General features: G+C 40.5%; 2 protein-coding genes across 2 annotated transcripts; one reads left to right on the forward strand and one right to left on the reverse strand.

The window, feature by feature from the left end:
• Positions 1-1,646: 1,646 nt before the first annotated feature.
• On the forward strand, positions 1,647-7,564 carry gjb7 (gap junction protein beta 7). Its single transcript, XM_041253720.1, has 2 exons — positions 1,647-1,780; positions 4,173-7,564. The coding sequence occupies exon 2, from the start codon at positions 4,285-4,287 to the stop codon at positions 5,029-5,031; it is 747 nt and encodes a 248-aa protein (XP_041109654.1). The 5' UTR covers positions 1,647-1,780; positions 4,173-4,284; the 3' UTR covers positions 5,032-7,564.
• A 79-nt stretch (positions 7,565-7,643) lies between these two features.
• LOC121317608 (zinc finger protein 292-like) lies at positions 7,644-20,335 on the reverse strand. The gene is made up of 4 exons (XM_041253719.1): positions 20,021-20,335; positions 19,723-19,859; positions 17,873-18,014; positions 7,644-17,696 (listed from the first exon to the last, which is right to left on the reverse strand). The coding sequence occupies exons 1-4, from the start codon at positions 20,261-20,263 to the stop codon at positions 8,892-8,894; spliced, it is 9,327 nt and encodes a 3,108-aa protein (XP_041109653.1). The 5' UTR covers positions 20,264-20,335; the 3' UTR covers positions 7,644-8,891.
• Between the last annotated feature and the right edge of the window lie 109 nt (positions 20,336-20,444).

A 20,444-nucleotide genomic window follows, 5' to 3' on the forward strand; every position in this document is an offset into this window, starting at 1 on the left:
TGTAATGGGAGTCATTGTGGAACATGCTGCCCCAGCCACAGTGTAATGGGAGTCATTGTGGAACATGCTGCCCCAGCCACAGTGTAATGGGAGTCATTGTGGAACATGCTGCCCCAGCCACAGTGTAATGGGAGTCATTGTGGAACATGCTGCCCCAGCCACAATGTAATGGGAGTCATTGTGGAACATGCTGCCCCAGCCACAGTGTAATGGGAGTCATTGTGGAACATGCTGCCCCAGCCACAATGTAATGGGAGTCATTGTGGAACATGCTGCCCCAGCCACAGTGTAATGGGAGTCATTGTGGAACATGCTGCCCCAGCCACAATGTAATGGGAGTCATTGTGGAACATGCTGCCCCAGCCACAATGTAATGGGAGTCATTGTGGAACATGCTGCCCCAGCCACAGTGTAATGGGAGTCATTGTGGAACATGCTGCCCCAGCCACAGTGTAATGGGAGTCATTGTGGAACATGCTGCCCCAGCCACAGTGTAATGGGAGTCATTGTGGAACATGCTGCCCCAGCCACAATGTAATGGGAGTCATTGTGGAACATGCTGCCCCAGCCACAATGTAATGGGAGTCATTGTGGAACATGCTGCCCCAGCCACAGTGTAATGGGAGTCATTGTGGAACATGCTGCCCCAGCCACAGTGTAATGGGAGTCATTGTGGAACATGCTGCCCCAGCCACAATGTAATGGGAGTCATTGTGGAACATGCTGCCCCAGCCACAATGTAATGGGAGTCATTGTGGAACATGCTGCCCCAGCCACAGTGTAATGGGAGTCATTGTGGAACATGCTGCCCCAGCCACAATGTAATGGGAGTCATTGTGGAACATGCTGCCCCAGCCACAATGTAATGGGAGTCATTGTGGAACATGCTGCCCCAGCCACAATGTAATGGGAGTCATTGTGGAACATGCTGCCCCAGCCACAGTGTAATGGGAGTCATTGTGGAACATGCTGCCCCAGCCACAATGTAATGGGAGTCATTGCGGGAAAGTGCCCCTGATAGTATCACTTCTGTTATTCTCACATATTTTCAGAATTCTCTCTTTCCTTTCTAAAGGACAATAAATACTTTTGAAATCCAGGTTCAGGTTGAAGGACTTGCTGCCCCTGCACACAATACATGATATAAATTGCAACAATCAAATAATTTCATGTCCCCTATTTTGTCTAGCAGAAAGCAAGGACTGAAGCAAAGGAGACAGATATAGGTTACAGTGTTAACTAACCACTTCAGCGACTGCAAGGTGCCATGGGGCTCTGGGCTGTAGAAATTGCTCCCTTTGTATATAAAAACAAAAAAAATCCCATTGCTTAGTAAGCAGATATATTAACCTCTGTGTCCTGGTTCAATTACAATAGAAAAAGATGAAGAAGTCCTCTTAGAATGTAGAATTAACAAACACACTAACTTTCTTGGACACTTGTGGCTAGTTTGAGAATGCGTTAATGATCTCTGTCCAGCATAAATATTGCGGTGTAAGAAATGAAGCCTCTTCCTGTCCTGCTAATAAACATTTCCAAGGTCATTCTTATTAAATATGGATAGTGCACCTTTAATGTTACCGCAGAAGAATGAGATGGGTGTGGACTGTACGAGCAGAGCCGGTTTATCCTAGGTGAAATTTACATGTAAAGAGAAACTAGTTACTTAGCACCTGCGATACGAAGCGCTGTGGAGACTACATTTAAACGACTCTAATGCATTTCCATAGCATTTTGGCAGACGAACAATACGATTAATATATATTTAACCAGTAGCGAGGTAAGTCGCGTATTCCTCATTTCAAAAATGAAATATAAGCTTTACTTTTTACAAAATAATGTTTATCTGTTTTTTTTTTTCACATTATTTTCTTCCAAATGTTTTCGACAAACCGACAACTGTTATGATATATATATATATAATAGTATATATATATATATATATATATATATATATATATATATATATATATATATACACACACACACACACACATCACATATATGAAAGTTATATCAATATGACAGAACGTCTGTCTTGCTGAATTTCACAATAATTTAATTTGAATTAACAATTTTTGTTATTTATTGATTTAAAACTAGGGAGGAAACGGCCTATTGATAGTAGCAAAACAATATTTTAATATTTAAAATAAGTGTTCGAAATAATTTTCTTACAGTGGGACGATAAGTAATGTTTCAACCCTTCTAGTGCAGTGCACTACAGTAAAAGCGTACTATCGCGATGGTATTAGTAGCGTGGTATACAATACACGACAGGAAATGTTAAATAGTATTTTATTTAGGGCTGATATCAATGTATTATATAATCAGATGGTTAAACATTAAATTCAGAAACATTAATAAACTCATAACTCATAAATCAGAGGTAAGTTTTCAAAAGCCCACTAGAGGGAGCCATTGTGGTTGATGATGTCATCTAGGTTACAAATAGCCCAGGTATTGCACGATTTGTTCCAAGTATAAGGTAATTACAGTCAAAAATGAATACCTGAGAACTGATTCTGCCAAGTCCAATCTATTAATGTTTGTTTTATGCAAAAGCAATTTTATATTTTTAACTACTTAGTGAATTCCCAATGGACAATACAGTAGATCTGGATAGGTGTATACTTACCCATCTGTTTTCAGTTGTCTTACATTGTTAACCTGACTGCAGTGTGATTCACTTTTAGTTTAGTCCCTTGGGATGTTTAGCTGCAGCTGTTGATTTTACAGTATACAGGACACCCTAGCAGCAATGTTGAGGTGGAACACTTCTCTATAGAATAAATAATAAAAAAGGAACACAAACTTTAAGGAACCTGACCATTTATCACCCTACTTGTTAGTTCTACATTAAAACAAACAAAAAAAAACAACACAACATGAAAGAAAAATGAATAGAATGGCCTTCACGCAGGGCGGAATCCGTATGAGGTACTCCTGACTGGGAACACTTGCTTCATTGTTTAAAGTGGTACACAAGAATTAGCAGACGATCAAACGTTTACAGTTTTAAAAATATTGGATCAGTTTGTTCAGGCATTTATCATGACATCAGGGCTCTACCTAGTGTCAGCATTAAATATCCTGCAGTGACTCTCTCTCAGCATGCTGTGTATTTGCTCACTACTCCCTCATTTAAGAAAGGGCAATTAACCACATAAAGAAAGCTGGAGCTTTCCATAACTGCCAGGACACAGTTAAAAGGGAAACTCTGTCATGGCTGACAAAAGTCACACAATTGGTTAAATGTCTGGCATGACAGAATGACTAACACACAAACAGAACCAGGAAATATTAAGCCTCAAACATGTTTACATGTTTAAAGATATTCCCTCCCACAACATTACTCATTATGAAAGCGTAGGTTCATTTTTAGTTAACTTTTTAAAGGTTTCTTGGAAATGCTACATTTAAAATCAACCAACACATCTTCAGAAATAACCCTTAACCTTTACAGTTGCTATGGTAATAATCCTATTTTAAATCGATTTTAAATGTTTGGCACGACAGAATGACTGTAACACACATTCACATACATGTATATATATTTTATAAGCATCAAAGTAAAAAATATTCTTTACATACAAATGAGCCTGAAAATACAAATTGAAATTGAAAAGAGAACCAAGAAAAATCTGCCTCATCTGTTTACATGTTTAAAGCTCTTCTCTCCCACAACATTATTCATTCTGAAAGCATGTTTCATTTTCAGTTTCCTTGTTATATACCTCATCAAAAACATAACAACCTTTACAGTTGATACTGTAGTAATCGTATCATTACTCAGTTTCTACAATGTAAATATGCTTTTACTTGATAAAAGATAACAGATATATTTGTCCTTTTATGTGGAACAAAATTTACCTTAGCATTTATCTTAGGTACCAGGGGTTGAGAAATATATTAGAAGTGGAGGTGAAATAATTATTCACAGAGTGTTAACCCATGAGATATTAAAATAATGTTTTTTCAAGGTATGTTATTTTGATTAAAAGTGTTCTATTGTATATGCTAGGCACACTATGATTTACATTGAACAAGCCAATAACAGTCTGAAATGTTTTTTCAGGAATAATAACTATATTGTGTATTTTAAATAAAACTAACAGTTAAAGCTATATGATTATGGCCTATAATTGACTTTTTTTTTTCTAATATGGCAGAGGGACAAATCCAGAAAACACAAAAGTTGCTGAGTGCAGTTAGCTCCCTGCTGCCTCGTTGTATAGTTGTACCCCTCCTTGTGCAGGCACTCCTCCCAAACGAGCGGAGACAATGAACTGGGGCTTTCTCCGAGATATCCTGAGCGGAGTGAACAAGTACTCCACGGTGATCGGGAGGATCTGGTTGTCCGTGGTCTTCATATTCCGCATCCTGATCTATGTGGCGGCAGCGGAGCACGTGTGGAAGGACGAGCAGAGGGACTTTGTGTGCAACATCAAACAGCCGGGCTGCGAGAACGTGTGCTTTGACTACTTCTTTCCCATCTCCCAAATCAGGCTGTGGGCCTTGCAGCTCATCATGGTTTCCACTCCATCTCTCTTGGTTGTGCTTCACGTGGCGTACCGTCAGCACAGGGAGCACACGCACAGGAAGAAGCTATATGTGGACACAGGGACGATGGATGGGGGGCTTTGGTGTACCTATCTCATCAGCCTCCTGTTCAAGACGTTCTTTGAGGTGGGCTCCCTGGTGGCATTTTACTATCTCTACAGTGGCTTTACTGTGCCTCAGCTGCTCCAGTGTACCATGAGCCCTTGCCCTAACACAGTCGACTGCTACGTTTCCAGGGCAACTGAGAAAAAGGTCTTCCTTTACATCATGGGCTCCACTTCCATCTTGTGCATCGTGCTGAATGTGTGCGAGATGGTCTACCTTCTACTCCAGCAGTGCTGGAAATGTTATTTTAAGAGGTACGGCCTGGTCATGGAGAAACACCAGTGCCACTGCACACAGCCAAAGTCTTTAAACAGCACTGTAGCTGCAAACCCTGTGCCCTTGAAGGTAGAATCCACAAACTGAAGCTTTCATACAGCTTAGTCTTCTTATAATGGGTTTGCATCTTTAACATTTCAACTTCCGATATTTTAGATCTGCAATTTAATTTCCTCTAGCTAATCCCTAAATTATACAACAATGGAAACTCCTAATATTGAAACACATTTTTTCATCTATTTAAAGTACTTTTCTTCTGTTGTTAGTAAACACAGGCAGCATTAATCTGCAAGACCATGATATGCTTAGATAGGTTTTTTTTCATTTAGGCCTTCAATTATACATTTATTTTCTTGGTATGGCATGCTTTCCTGCCAGCTATATACATATTGTATAATGTAGTAGTAGTCATATCTGACTAACCTCCAAGACTTCTTTGAAGAAGTTACATCAAGGATGGCTACAAACCGAGCATTTGCCAACACATTTCTGGACTTTTAAAAGACAAAGCTTACAAACCAGTGGAATCCAGGGTGATTCATGCACGTGGATACATAGTTGGTAAGACACATGAGGCACTTGTAAAGGGAGTAACTGATAGATCAGACCATGTGCTCAGTGGGAGCTGCAACTGTTCTATTTCTAATCTGCATAATGACTTAGAAAGCAAGATTGTACAATCTGAGCTGGGAGTGGCAGACTTGTATGCAGAGGCCCAGGAAAACCAACAGGATTTAGGCTGCATACAGAACTGTGTTAAAACACTGCAAATTAAATGGTAAGAAATGTAAAGTGTTACCTGTCCAGCAGTAACATCTACAAACCCTATGAGAGCTCTGTGGGATTAAGAAAGCATCAAAATTGGTTTAAGAATATGTTTGTATCTGCAGCTTCCTGAGCTAGGGAGCATAAATGCAGGTTAAAGCAATTTAAAGAAAAATGGTGTAAACTAGGTAGGATTCTTCAAGAAACTCTGGGTTTAGTTTTTTTTTTTTTTTTTTTTTAAAGTACATAGAAATACATTGTATAAATAATAAAAATGCAAAAACAAAATGTGATTGCAGCATTCCTTTGAGGTCGGCACTGCGTGCGTTTCATAAAGCACTTCACAAGTGCTGTCGCTTGCACTCTTCAGCACTCAAAACAATCACTAACTCGGTAATCCATTTTAAATAAAATCCATTTAGATTAGTTTCTTATTAAATCAAAAGTTTGACCACCCTAAGATCAGTTATCTCCCTTCTTGGCAATTGGTACTTTGATATCTGTACATGCATCACAAGGATTTGACGGGCCCTAAATACTCTTCCCCTTCTGATTCGTCTGCCTTTTTGACAATGAGCAAATAGTATGAGTGCCATTGCATGTTCTAATATGCCATGGAAATTGCTACTTGCGGCTGCTGTCTTAGGTTTCTGGTGAAAATCAGCAATGTCGCTGCCCTGCGAAAGTTTTACAAAACCCAATTTTTTATTTGCGAGGTCTGAATCTGTAACGACAATCCATTACCTTTTGTTAGCGGTAGTACTTACACCACCACTACTATACAATTATACAGATTGTCTCATTTGTTTTTCATTTTTTCTTGGTGGTAACAATGGGATACTGCTTGGACAGGTACACTTTGCCAGCTCACACTTTCCATCAGTGCAGATATAAGAACTACAAAACACTCCATTGTAAATGATAACAGATAAATGATAAATAAACAAACCACAAATCATTGATTAAGATTGTTTTTTACTATTTTCTGTTAGTATTGCCAGAGGTGGGTTGAAGGGAACAATTCTGGTTCAGGGCTGAAAATAAAGTTTCAGGTTGTTATCACTGGCTCCTTAGAGACAAACCATGTCAAGAGACACACCTTTTAAAATGATCAGCAGGTGGTGTTACAATAACAAAGTCATCTCGGTTGTGCCTTAAAAATAGTGTTTCAATTTGCATACATTATGGAATGACTAACAATTGAATGGTGTTAAGTTACAAGGGAACTATTGTTTTCAGCGACAGCATTACACTGCAACTCACAATTCTCACGAGAGCATCTGTAACTTAAGAAAACAGCCCTCCCGCGGCAATCCATCAAAACCAAGCAAAACCCTTTCTTCAAGAAACAGGATGATGCGTAGTGCGCATTCCAATGTTTAAAGAAAAGTCCTATTATAGAAGAGAATATTTCATATTAGTTAAATGTCATTTTGGAAGAGTTTATTAGGGGCAAGGGGACTTCTCACCGTTTCTAGTTCGTGTTTGAGCACTGTAAAGTATTATTTCAATAATATGTTCACACTTTTTCTTGTAATTTTTCTTGAAATACAATAATTGGTTTGTCTAAGGCAGCAATTGTTTACTCAACCTGGCTAATTTAAATGTCAGAACAAACTGATAAAAGCAGCTACATTTACAACATGGTAAAACCAAAAATCTGGGAAGATTAGGTATTATCAGAAAATATAGATTTTGGATTATACAAAGCAGTAAACTTTAGTGTACCATTACAACACTTGACTTGTACTTTTTAGGCAGATAGTGGAGAACAGTAGAACAGTGGCAGCTAGTTTCACAGACCCCAGCCAGCATTCATCCCTCATGTAAACTCTAGGTAAGACAGTCCAGCGCTGGTGCGGACCGGGGCTTGTGAAGATCAGACGATACCAAACCATTTTATAATTCATATTAAGACAACTGACATTCCGAAATACTATCCTGTAATTTCATTTATTTTTTTATATTGAAAAAAAGTACAGTTGTTTTTTAAGACAATCACATCAAAAAACAGTATTGACATCAGGTGGCTAGATCACGTATTGCACTGCCAAGCAAGTTCAAGTGGCACTCTCACTTAATGAGGTAGGACATGTACAGGAAATGCTAGCCAAGTCTAAGTACTGTCTCAGCTTGGCAGTACCAGGAGACAATCATACATTTTAGTTCTTTAAACACAACATTTCACAATGGCATCGGGAGTCTATTTTAAGGTCCTTGTGTATCTCTTCATGTTTTAAATAAAAAGTGAATTGAATGCACTCTACAATGTTCCGTCATTTCACTTTCACCTTCCAGCACAAGGAAGTTCTGGAAAGTAAAATAAATACTGCAAACATCAACACTCACTGTCATTACTTGAAAGCTTAAAACAATTCCCATCTTACAAGTAATAAAATGAGCACTGTTGAAAAAATAAAGGTTTTCAAATTCTGTATTTTATAAGATTATAAGTACCGCAGTTCACAAACTAAATACAGAAGAATATTATAAAACTGTGAATTTAATAGTTTTAACTAACAGTTTTCAAAGAATAAATATATACACAAAAAGTATCTACAACTTACAATTTACATGGTCAGTGAACAACAGAGAGGTCAACCAAAATATCACAGACTATACACAACACTATCAAGAAACAAGAAAATCGGTCTAATTTTTACATAAAGGTTTGCAGCAAAATGTCCCATGGGGATATAATGAAGTTTACATGACTGGTATCATGAATTGTATTTTTTTTTTTGCAAAGGCAACTTCACGTGACATAAGAAAAGCTTCATGGTACAAACATGCTCTACGGTTCAGTTTGAATTTTCTACACAACAGATTAGCATAGTTCTGGTTTACAGCACATCTGATACAAGAGCCAATTAAAATGCATCATAAACCCTTGAAAAGTTTTGTCAGCTTACAAAATATTAAAATCATTTATATGCCATTAAAATTACAGATTTCAGTTTTTTTTGTGACAAAAAAAGACATGTCAAAGACATATTTGGGATATAACTGACATGAGCTCGATTATCTTCAATATTTGTTGTTATGTGTAGTTCTGCATACAATTTAAAAATCCCCGGTCTGCGGCCTAACTATTCCTTACACTAAAATAGAGAGTAATCCTGAGTACTATGCTTTATTTGTTAATTGAACCATTTTTTGCTAATATTTTACCCTCAACAGTACTACCATTTTTCAAGCACAACTGCTGGTCGCATTTCCTGAAGCTGCTTAAGCAAAAGCTCAGCCCCTTCAGAAAAGGTCCTGTCCACAACAATCTTTACATTCTTTACACACTGGAGATTCAAAGGGTTTCGAAAGTCAATAAGGTTATGATAACCGCTAGTCCTGATGTGCAAATCAGATTCACTACAATCCAGACTTCCAAGTTTTGGGGGAAAATATTTCTTTCTTTTTGGGGCAATTTCACATGGAGGATTTTCCTTTGCTTTCCTCTTAGTTTGATCTGCAGATTCTTCCAAGAATTTGAGAAAGGACACTTCAAATCCCATTGGCTTAAATGTACTCAAGTCAATATTGTTGTGCTGCTGCTCCTTTTGAACTGGAACTGTGCAGGACGCAGCTGCTGATTCAGAGCCACTGCATGGATTGCTTTGATTATATAATTCTGGTTTCAATTTTCTCACTTGTTTGTTTTTCATTCTGATCTGCATGGCTTCTTTGCGCTTTCCCTTCAATGGAGGTCTCCCTCTCTTGCGCTTGATCAGGGGAACGGAATCAGGAAAGGCTTGTCTAATGGTCCGCTTTCTTCTCCAGACCAGTTTGGGTTCAGAACAATCATCAGCTGAACGTTTTTTCTTGAAAGGTTTTGAGTGTTCTGCAATGTCATCCTTTTCAGAGGTTAAACGTGAACTTTCTGTTTCACATAATTCGGGGTAGGCATCTGCTAAGTCTTCCTCTGAATTCTCAGACTGATCTTCCTGAGATTTCTCTCCATCATCTCCAGCAGACTTTGATTTTTTTAAGGGAACTGAACGTTCCTTGCAAATGATAAAGTCCCTGCCTTGCTGCAGTAGGAATGCATCAGTCAGCCTGTGAGATTTGTAGTGTCTAAATATATTGCGTTCACTGCTGACAACAGACAGACAACCTTTTATCATGCATGGGTATTGCAGAGAGAATTTCTTTGTACACATTGCCAAAGCTTCGCCATTTGTTTTTAAAGAAGGTGGTTTTTCGCTTTTTATCCAGACTGTTTTATTTGCATCATTCTTTTTCTTCTTACTCTTTCTCTCCTCTGCGCTACTGATTTTTGATTTCTTATTATTTTGCCAGTTCTCTTTTTCATTGTCTCCTTTACCTCCAGCAGACTTTGACTTTTTGGATGGGTCTCCGTTTACTGAATAACTTCCCTGCCTGTCCATTTTTTGTCTAGGTCTAATTAAATGGGACTTGTGACTGTCTTTGTGTTTTCTAAAGAGGTGACGTAAGAGGTTGGATCTAGTGGCATAAACACAATCACAGCCTTCACAGTCGCACCTGAACACGCCTTCCTCCCCATCATTATTAAAGAGTTTTTCTGGTTCATGATCCACTTCAAGATGACCGATATACTTCCAAAATGCTGTAAATGAAGCCTTGCACTCTGGCTGTTTACACCGAAATCTTCCCAGGTTCATATCCGACAGTAGGCTCCCAGCTTTTTCCAGACTAAACTTGTGAAGCTGTGTATAATGCTGCAAAAGGCTAGGTACTTCTTGGAATATTCTAGAGCAATCTTTAACTTGGCATCTGAACTCTGTGATCTGGTCCATCTCCTCCACCAAGTCTTCTTTGATCTCTGCTGATTCTTCTTCGTTATCCTGTTCAAACGTAGGCAGGTCTGACTGATGTACAGCCCTGTAATGCAGAATCAGGTTTTGCTGTATTGTAAAAGCTGCAAAGCAGCCCTGGTGAACACAACGGTATGGCCTGTATGGACTGTAGCTGTGAGATGACTCGCTTGTATTTGCAGCTGGCTTCTTTTGCTTTTTTACTTCCGGTGTTGGTTGCTTTTTAGGCTTCTTCACTTTAGGTTTTTCAACCTTAGGTTTTGGTACCTTAGGTTTTGGACCTTTAGGCTTTTTAACCTTCCCTGTTACTGGCTCGCCTGGTGAAGGGGGTCCAGGTTGAGGAAATCCTGTAGCAGTGTGTCCTGAAACAGGCAGCTCCATCGGAGGTGGTCCAGCTATAGGCAGTCCCATCATCGGCAATCCCACTGTGGGCTGTCCCACTATAGGTGGTTCAGCTAGTGACTGAGTCATTACAGGTGGTTCAGCTACAGACAGATTCGTTACACGTGGTTCAGCTAATGACTGAAACATCACAAGTGGTTCAGCTACAGACTGAGTTGTTACAGGTGGTTCAGCTACAGACAGAGTCGTTACAGGTGGTTCAGCTACACACTGAGTCGTTACAGGTGGTTCAGCTAGTGACTGAGTCATTACAGGTGGTTCAGCTACAGACAGAGTCGTTACAGGTGGTTCAGCTACAGACAGAGTCGTTACAGGTGGTTCAGCTACAGACAGAGTCGTTACAGGTGGTTCAGCTACAGACAGAGTCGTTACAGGTGGTTCAGCTACAGACAGAGTCGTTACAGGTGGTTCAGCTACAGACAGAGTCGTTACAGGTGGTTCAGCTACAGACAGAGTCGTTACAGGTGGTTCAGCTACAGACAGAGTCGTTACAGGTGGTTCAGCTACAGACAGAGTCGTTACAGGTGGTTCAGCTACAGACAGAGTCGTTACAGGTGGTTCAGCTACAGACAGAGTCGTTACAGGTGGTTCAGCTACAGACAGAGTCGTTACAGGTGGTTCAGCTACAGACAGAGTCGTTACAGGTGGTTCAGCTACAGACAGAGTCGTTACAGGTGGTTCAGCTACAGACAGAGTCGTTACAGGTGGTTCAGCTACAGACAGAGTCGTTACAGGTGGTTCAGCTACACACTGAGTCGTTACAGGTGGTTCAGCTACACACTGAGTCGTTACAGGTGGTTCAGCTACACACTGAGTCGTTACAGGTGGTTCAGCTACACACTGAGTCGTTACAGGTGGTTCAGCTACACACTGAATCGTTACAGGTGGTCCCACTGGGGGCTGTCCTGCTACAGACTGAATCGTAACAGGTGGTTCAGCTAGTGACGAAGTAGTTACAAGTGGTTCAGCTAGTGCCTGAGTCGTTACAGGTGATCTCACTGGGGGCTGTCCTGCTACAGACTGGCCCACTGTAGAGGGTTGTGCAGCAGGTTGCCTAGCTATTGGTAGACCTACTGTAGGATACTCTGCTGAAGGTTGCTGAGCTGCAACCAGGACCACTGTGGGCTGTCCCAATGTAGGTTGCACCAATACAGAATTAGAAACATTTTCTGAAGTTTGTCCATTCAGTGCATCTTGCAAAGAGCATGAAACTTGGGTAGGAGTCACTTTAAATGACTCTTTAACTGCTGGATGCATTCCCTTCTCTGAATTGCCTTCAGTGGGCTTCAACTTTTCAAAGGCTAGTGTGCTTTCTGCAGGTTCTGGACCAAATTCTTTTTGTTGACCATCCACCATGCATGGCTGTTTGTCGGTAGCAGTTTTTCCAGGTCGAGATTTTTTGCTGTATGGTCGTTTAATTTTCAACTTGACCATTTTGTTCTGCATCAAGCGATGCACGGTCTGAAAATGTGCTTTGAGGTTTGAGTTTCGTGTAAATGTCTTATTGCAAATGTGACATCGAAAGGGAGCAAACTTGAGTTGGATTTGCCTGATTTCATTCATCATGTCTTCAGTGTAATTATGCACTTTGTAATAGTGTTTATACAATGCATCTTTTGTCATAGCACTATAAGGACAGCCTTCATTCTCACACACAAACGGTTTACTAGTGCTTTCCAAAGGCCGAGCTTCATTTGTTACCGTGGAATCAGGATGCTGAGCTTCTGGGTGTTCATTTAACACAACAGCATTACAATCAAGCATACTTGTGACAGAGCAGCTATTCACAGCAGGACTGTCGTTGGTGGGATTTTCTTTTTCCAGGTTTAATCTCTGTAAAGCTGCTAGAATTTCCATTATTTCTTCATCTTCTTTTTGGGAATCACAAGAATTACTGAAGGCTGTGTCTGGTGCATTAAATGAAGTCTGTCCCGATAAGGATGCATTTATATCACTGTTTAATTTCTCTGTCTGTGTCGTACCACTCAGCAAGCCGTTCATGTCACCTCTATTGTCAGATCCTGTCACTCCCTGAATCTTTGAAAACGCTGAACCATGCTTGGCCTCTGAAGTTTGTGGTAAGTTGGATGGTATTTTTTGCAGGTGACCATTTCCCTGTAAATTGATATCTTGTGCTGGACCTGATGATTTTCGTGATAAATCATGAGGTTTTTCCAATAACTGAGCACGTAATTTTTTCTTTACATTCTTTACCTTTGGAGCAGAATCCTGTGGGTTGCCCTGGTTTGTTACTAAATGCTGGGGATCAGACGCTGGTATTTGCAAAACCTGATTAGCCATAAAGTGTTGTGTAAGATTGGCCATTGCAGCCAGTAAATTGTCATTTGCATTCACTTGAGGATCTCCATTTCCTTCTACCTTCATTGACTGGCAATCAGTTCTCATCATCTGACTTAAATGAGCTGCTCCAAGATTATTCAAGGAGATCTGTGAATTATGTTCTGCCAATATCTGTGACAGAACAGAGTCAGAGAAGATATCAGCACAAAATTCAGGCTCTTCTGCCTTTACAAAATGATTTGCAGCACAGGCTGTTAATTCATTTCTTGTTTCATGGATCAATGGAATTTCTGCATCCTCCGACTTCATTTTAATAGATTTCCCTGTGTGCTGTATGACTGTGCTTTCTGGCATATGTGCATTTGTTGGATAGGGGCCACAGGGATTTTGCAATGTCTGTTGCAGGATTCCAGAGGTCTCAAACAGGTTTGAAAGTCCTGCTGTTTCCAGGGCTTGCTTAATCATCTCACTATTTGGTTCACCCTCGTTTGGATTAGAAACGGCTCCATTAACTTGTGGGAAAATAGCACTAGGCAAAAATTCTGCAGGATAGTTTCCTATTGCTAATGGCCGATCGGCTCGGTCCTTGAAAGACACAGTTGGACTGAAATTTGCAGACAGCTGTTGCTGCTGCACATTCAGCACACTGGATGAATTAATCTGATTAGCAACGAATGAGGACGAGCCATCCTGCTGAAGTGCACCAGAAGTTTCCATTTCATCAAGTGGTTTACAATGAGAGCGCTTTGATAGATGACCACCAAGTGATTTGGGGCTAGCAAATTCTCTGTAACACCTACTGCAGATGAATTTACCATCCCTAACTATAGCTGGCCACTTTGTTCTCTTACTGGTCCTTTTAACTTCAAGTTTAGGTGGACTCACAGAGAGTGGCTGGACAGCAATGGCAGTCTGTGCAGATTCTGGTTGGGAAGTAAAAATGGACTTCATGACATTTTCCACTTGGGGATTAACCACTCTCTCTCCTTGAGAGGAGAAATCAGGAAATGAACAGGCATCTATCTGTGGAAGAAAGAGAGGATTCGCGGCAGTTTCCAGCTGACCTGCATTTTTGAAGCTTTCCAGATTTGAAGGTAACAGCGGGTGTGTCGCCCTGTCCATAACTGAAGGCAACAAGGCATTACTTAGACCTTCCATATTGGAAGGCAAATTAGGATTGGAGGGATCCATTTGGGACAACAAAATATTTGTTTCACTGTCAACTTGTGATGGTACATGTGGCTTATTATTGCTTCCCATAGTTGAATAAGCCATATGGGAACTTCCTCCCTGTGTAGGCGATTCCCCTATATGTGAGCCACAATCTAACTGTAAAGGCAAAAGTGAGTCTGCACTTCTTTGTACTTGAGCAGGATGCACTGAATGTGCATTACTCTCAATGTGATTTGCAGGATGCACTGAATGTGCATTACTGTCAATATGATGAGAAGGTGGCACTGAATGTGCATTAATGTCAATGTGATGAGCAGGTGGCACTGAATGTGCATTACTGTCAATGTGATGAGACATAACTGAGTTTTTATCATCAGTTAACCGAGGATTTAGAATATTACCACTTTCCAAACGAGAAGGCAAAACCGGAAGGCAATTACTTTCGGCTTGTGAAGACAACATAAGGTTTGCACCACTTTGCATCTCTGCAAACATAACTGCTTGCGAAGATAAAGCTGGATTTATGACACTTGCTTGTGAATTTACAACTAGATTATTTGTATTGCCTCGAGATATCTGTGGAGAGATGACTGAATTTGCTGCAGTGATTTGTGAAGATGAAAGGTGAAGATGACCCATTTGTAAAGACAGAAGAGGGTTAGCTCCATGTTCTGTTTGCAGGGGTAACATTTGGTTTGAAACCTCTGCTATTTGTGACAATAGGATTGGATTTACAACGTTTTCTATTTGGGTGGGTAAAACCTGAGTTGTGAGGGTTCCAGAATGAGAAGATAAAGCTGGGGTTGATACAGTAGCTGCAACACTTCCAGTTTGGTAAGGGAACAGCAGGGTTTGAGTCTTCATACTTTGTGTTTTGTCTTCTTGTGTTTGAAGAGCATTTTTTCTGTTATTTTTTCTGAGCGATTTGCTTTTCCGAGCCAGCTTCAGCGCAGCATGGTATTCAGGGTGTACTGCCTTCATGTGTTTATTGACGCTCTTTGATGAACTGTAGTTCCGAGTACAGTTCTCAAACGTGCAGTTAAATCTCTCCCCCACTTTGACTTGACTTGTCACTTTCACTTGTTTCTTAGTTACAGATTGAGGATGGACTGACGGAGAAAGTATGTTATTGCCATCAGGCATCCTCACCGATAACGCATTACAGTTGGGTACAACATCACCTGCCGGTTTTGGTGGCTGCTCTGGCATAATCTCTTCATTGCTTGGAGTTTCTACTTTTATATGAAGCAGTTTGGTTGGCTTTTCCTCCAGCGTCCCAGTGAGCATGTCAAGTAGCTGGCTTTCCTTTAACTCCGCTGGTAGACCATTTCGATGCAGTGGTGGTGGCTGTTGCACAGGCTGCAGTTCTAGATGTTCAGATGAAGCTGGAACGCATACATCACTGCTGACTCCCATAACAGGCAGACTGTTTTGAGAACTAGCACAGACAAGGATGCTGTCTTTACAATTTATTATAGCTACTGCTCCTTTCTGTTCAACATTTACTTGGACACCTTGTGGGCAATTATTCATTACTGGAGTTGGATCCTGTAAAGGAGTCAGGTTTGGACATGATATTTCTAATTCACATTGGGTTTGGGTTGGACCAGGAAGTGTAATCTGGTTTGAATATGGTAACTGTGACTGGCTTGGATCTGGCAATTCCAATTTAATCTGGTTTGGATCTGAGTCTGGTAATTCCAATTTAATCTGGTTTGGAGCAATTAATTTCGCCAAATTTGGTTCTAGTAATGGAGCATGTGATGGATCAGAATTTTTATCTGGTAATTCAGGCAGGTCTGGATCCTGCAAAGCAGCTTGGTCTTCATTACAGGGAGTCTTTTGTTGCGCAACGTGATCTTCCTGGTGCAAATCCAACTTGGATTGGGAATGAAATATTTTACCACAAGCAGGAAATTTACATGTGAATGTATTGTAGTGCTGAGCTTCGTGATCATACAGCATGTAGGCTTCATAAAATATTCTTCCACAGTCTGGAAACATGCATTTTGCTTTAAACACAACATGCTCTTTCCTGTGTACCAACAGTTCTGGATTAGTGAGGAATCTTGATTTACAATTTAACTGTATGCAGATGTACGGTTTTACTCCACAATGCATTTGTAAATGATCATTGAGATGGGCGACGCTGACAAACTGCCGACGACAGTACTGGCAAACCACCTTTTTGCTTTGCATTTCAAGAAAACGTTTAGCCTCTTCGCTGTTTTTATGGCCTCTTACATGGGCTATCAGGTTTTTGAAGTACTTGAATCCCTTTCGACAGTTTGTAACAGGGCATGTGTATTCCTCTCTGTAGTCCACCCTATGTACAGAGAGGTCAGGTCTAGAATGTTGACCTTTTCCATCACTCTCAGATGCATCCTTGTCATTAAAGACCACAATATCATGGGAATGGGGGCCGTTTTTCTTCTTTGGCCTGTCAGGTTTGTCAGCAGCTTTAACTTTTTGAAGAGCAGTATTTGAATTGGGCAATTTGGTAGATTTACCCAACGTCCTACTCTGTTTCATTGCAGCAAGTCTTTCTTTGCAGGATTGCTTTACATGAGATGTTACATGTGGGACAAATAGCTCTTTTTGATCAAAATTCTCCCCACATATTGGACAGCTATAAACCCCATCCTTGACATGCTTTTGTGCATGCCGTACTATCCTGTGACCAAGAAACTCTTTATCACACAATACACAGTACTGCATGTAAGCCTGCCAGTTTCTAAACCTAGCCGATATAAACCCTTTCTCTCTCAACTTCTTGATTTCCCTCTTTTTCTGTTTTTCATCAGCCATTTCATTAAGCACATTTGTTGTATCATAAAAACAATCTGCAAGTCCACCAGACTCTTCTACTGGAACTTTGCCCCCATTATCGTCCTCGAGCTGCTCAAAAGCCTCACTGTCATTGAGCTCATCTATTGAAGATACAATGGAGGCTTCCTCCCCCATCAACTCCAGGCAGTGACGCTTCAGAGTCTTCCAGTCCCAGAATTCAGGGTCGAAGGGCCATTGCGTTTTAAACACTAGCAGAAGTTCACAGCGTAATGAATTGGGCACTGGAAGACTGTCTACCTCAAACTTCTGGTCTGGCTCATTGTACAGTGTCTCCACAGCATAATAGGACTCAACTTTCGGCTCCAGGAGGAATTCAGTAAGCTGGCAAGCTCGCTTCACTTCCAAGTCATCGGGCAACAAACAGGAGATGGTTTTACAAATGGTGGCTTTCATATTCGGATTTTCACTTGACTCCATTCGTAGTGCTCGAATACAGAGCTCTATACAAACTGCAAGTCCCATGTCTTCCACCTAGAAAATTAGAAATCAGACATTACTGTATAGCATGATTGTAAATGTGCACAATACAAGGCAACATAGCATAGTAAGCTAGATCCTTACATTTTCACAAAAGCTATCATTATCTAGTAGTTAAGAGTTCTGTAAAGGCAAGGCAGTAACTCACATATGTGAAAGCAGAATCTTACCTCTGACTGAATGACCTTGATCAGAAAGAAAATGTGATACACGGTTTTCGAAAGTTGGGATAGCTGACGACAATGGTCAAGAAACACTTGCGTTGAGGGTTCCGTCCTTTGCTGCAGTTTACTCCAAAACAGTGTAAGCTCCCTGCAAAGAAAAAAATACAAACATGACTGTCAGAAACACGCACCCCTTACCACCACCATTAGTGCAAAATCAAAGCCATCAGTATGATGAGACGTTTACACCACCATGACTTGCATCTACATGTAAATACGTAAGCGACACAGTATCAGTCAAAAGTTTGAGTACACCTGCTTAAAACCAGGTTTTTCACGATTATCTATGCTTTTAACTGTATAAACTTGTCTATAAAGACTTAATATTTCATTTTATGATACGTCTACTTATATAAGCTGATAATCATACGTGAACTGCATTCAAAAATTTTATTTTCAAATGAAAATGTAAATCTTGTCAATTTCAATGAAATGGTCACCCAAAGCAAGGGGATTTCAGTCTGAAGCCCAAATCAGTTAAAAGTCTGAAATGTGTATAACACAGTGTTAGAACACTGGCCTAAGTATAAAAGTGTCTTTGTTAGATGTTCTCTGAGTTAACTAGCATGTTACCTAATTAACCTTTTGTCACCAATTATTGTTAACAGGTGAGGGTCCATGATTACTATAAATATCGGTAGCATAGGCACAAGTTTGTCATTCCTGAATGTAAGGGAGCAGAAAATGGAAAAGTACTCTCAGTTAAGCAAAGAAAAAAGAGAGTCTGTAATTACTTTAAGAAATGAAGGTCAATCTTTAAGACGAATCGCAAGAACTTTGCAAGTGTCTGTAACTGCTGTGGCCAAGACCACTATGACCTCAGAATCGGAGAACAAGTTCATTCGAGTCACAAGTCTGCGAAACCGGAGATTAACTGCCCCTGAAATACAAGCTCAGCTAAATGCTACTAGAAGTACAGATGTTTCAACATCAACTGTTCAAAAGAGACTGCGTGAAGCTGACCTAACTGGAAGAACTGCTGCAAAGAAACCATTGTTAAGAGTGCAGAATAAGAGGAAGAGACTTGCCTGGGCCAAAAAACACAGAAACTGGACGTCTGAGGAGTGGAAGTCGGTCTTATGGACCGACGAGTCAAAATCTGAAATATTTGGGTCCAACTGCTGAGTATTGTAAGACGCAAAGAGGGTGAGCGCATGAGTTCTGCATGTGTGGTTCCCACTGTCAAGTATGGAGGAGGCAGTGTCATGGTCTGGGGTTGCTTTGCTGGTGACAGAGTTGGTGATCTTTACCAAGTCCATGGCAAGCTCAACCAGCATGGCTATCATAGCATACTTCAGAGGCATGCCATTCCATCAGGATTACGGCTAGCTGGGCAGTCCTTCATTCTTCAGCAAGATAATGACCCGAAACACACCTCAAAGTTGTGCAAGAACTATCTGGCGAAGAAGGAAAGTGAAAGACAACTCAATCTAATGACCTGGCCTGCCCAGTCTCCAGACCTCAATCCCACAGAACTTGTATGGGATGAACTGGACGGAAGAGTCAAAGCAAAGCTACCTACAAGTGCCCTACATCTCTGGGAATTGCTGCAGAAGAGCTGGGAAGACATGTTTTCTTGAACATTGCTTTGATACTCCTTATGCTTTGTATATTGTAACATGTTTTCATTTTCAAGTATTTACAGAAATGTATACAATGTAAAACATTGTCAATTATGAAAAAAACTAGTTTCCAGCAAGTGTACTCAAACTTGACTGGTACTGTACACCTGTACATTAAGACAGACAGGCATTTCCTTATAACCCCAGTATGTTCTTAAAGTAAGTGCAACTCACCAAGCACAATACATATCTCCTTGCAAGAGCTGTCGAGTTAGAAATGCTGTGCACAAGTTGAGAGCAGCTTTTTCATCCCCGTCCGACTCAAGATTACAGATCATCTCTAGCGCATCCTTACAGTCAATTTCTGAAATCTGGATTAAAAGAAACAAACATAAAAGGTGGTTGCTGAATATTTAACAAGCTTCCGCAGTGTCCTGTGCAACACTTTAAAAAAAGAAAAACTAATGCCAGCCATGAACATGCATTAAAGGGTTCAGAAAGATTGCCTTAATGCAAGCATACTGCCACCCACCTCCTGCATAAGTTGATCCTGTTGAGCTACAGCAGTAAGACAGACCAGGTAGGTCTGTTTGAAACTGCTCTTCGCCCTGAGCTCAGGATGGTTGGAGCAGGCCTTTGCTAGTGATGCTGCCTTTTCTATGTGCTTCTCTTTGATAAGGTGCTTGATGCGCATCTCTAGCAGAACAGGACCCTCTAACTTAAGAAACTCATTAACTGGAAAAAAAAAAAAAAGAGAAAAAAGGGAGGCATGCATATATTAGCAATTGTACAATTTCCTGCTAGTCAACACAGATTCAAGTGTTAATTACACCTTAGCAAATCTGCATTTTCTTTCTAAACTATGATACCTGACCTTGCTTTCAGATGGTCTTGCACTTCCTGGGTCATTTCCACTAGCGAATGAAACTGCCCCCACCCCTTCAGGGTTTAACCAA

Source organism: Polyodon spathula, chromosome 6 (assembly GCF_017654505.1).
Source record: "Polyodon spathula isolate WHYD16114869_AA chromosome 6, ASM1765450v1, whole genome shotgun sequence".
NCBI lineage: Eukaryota > Metazoa > Chordata > Actinopteri > Acipenseriformes > Polyodontidae > Polyodon > Polyodon spathula.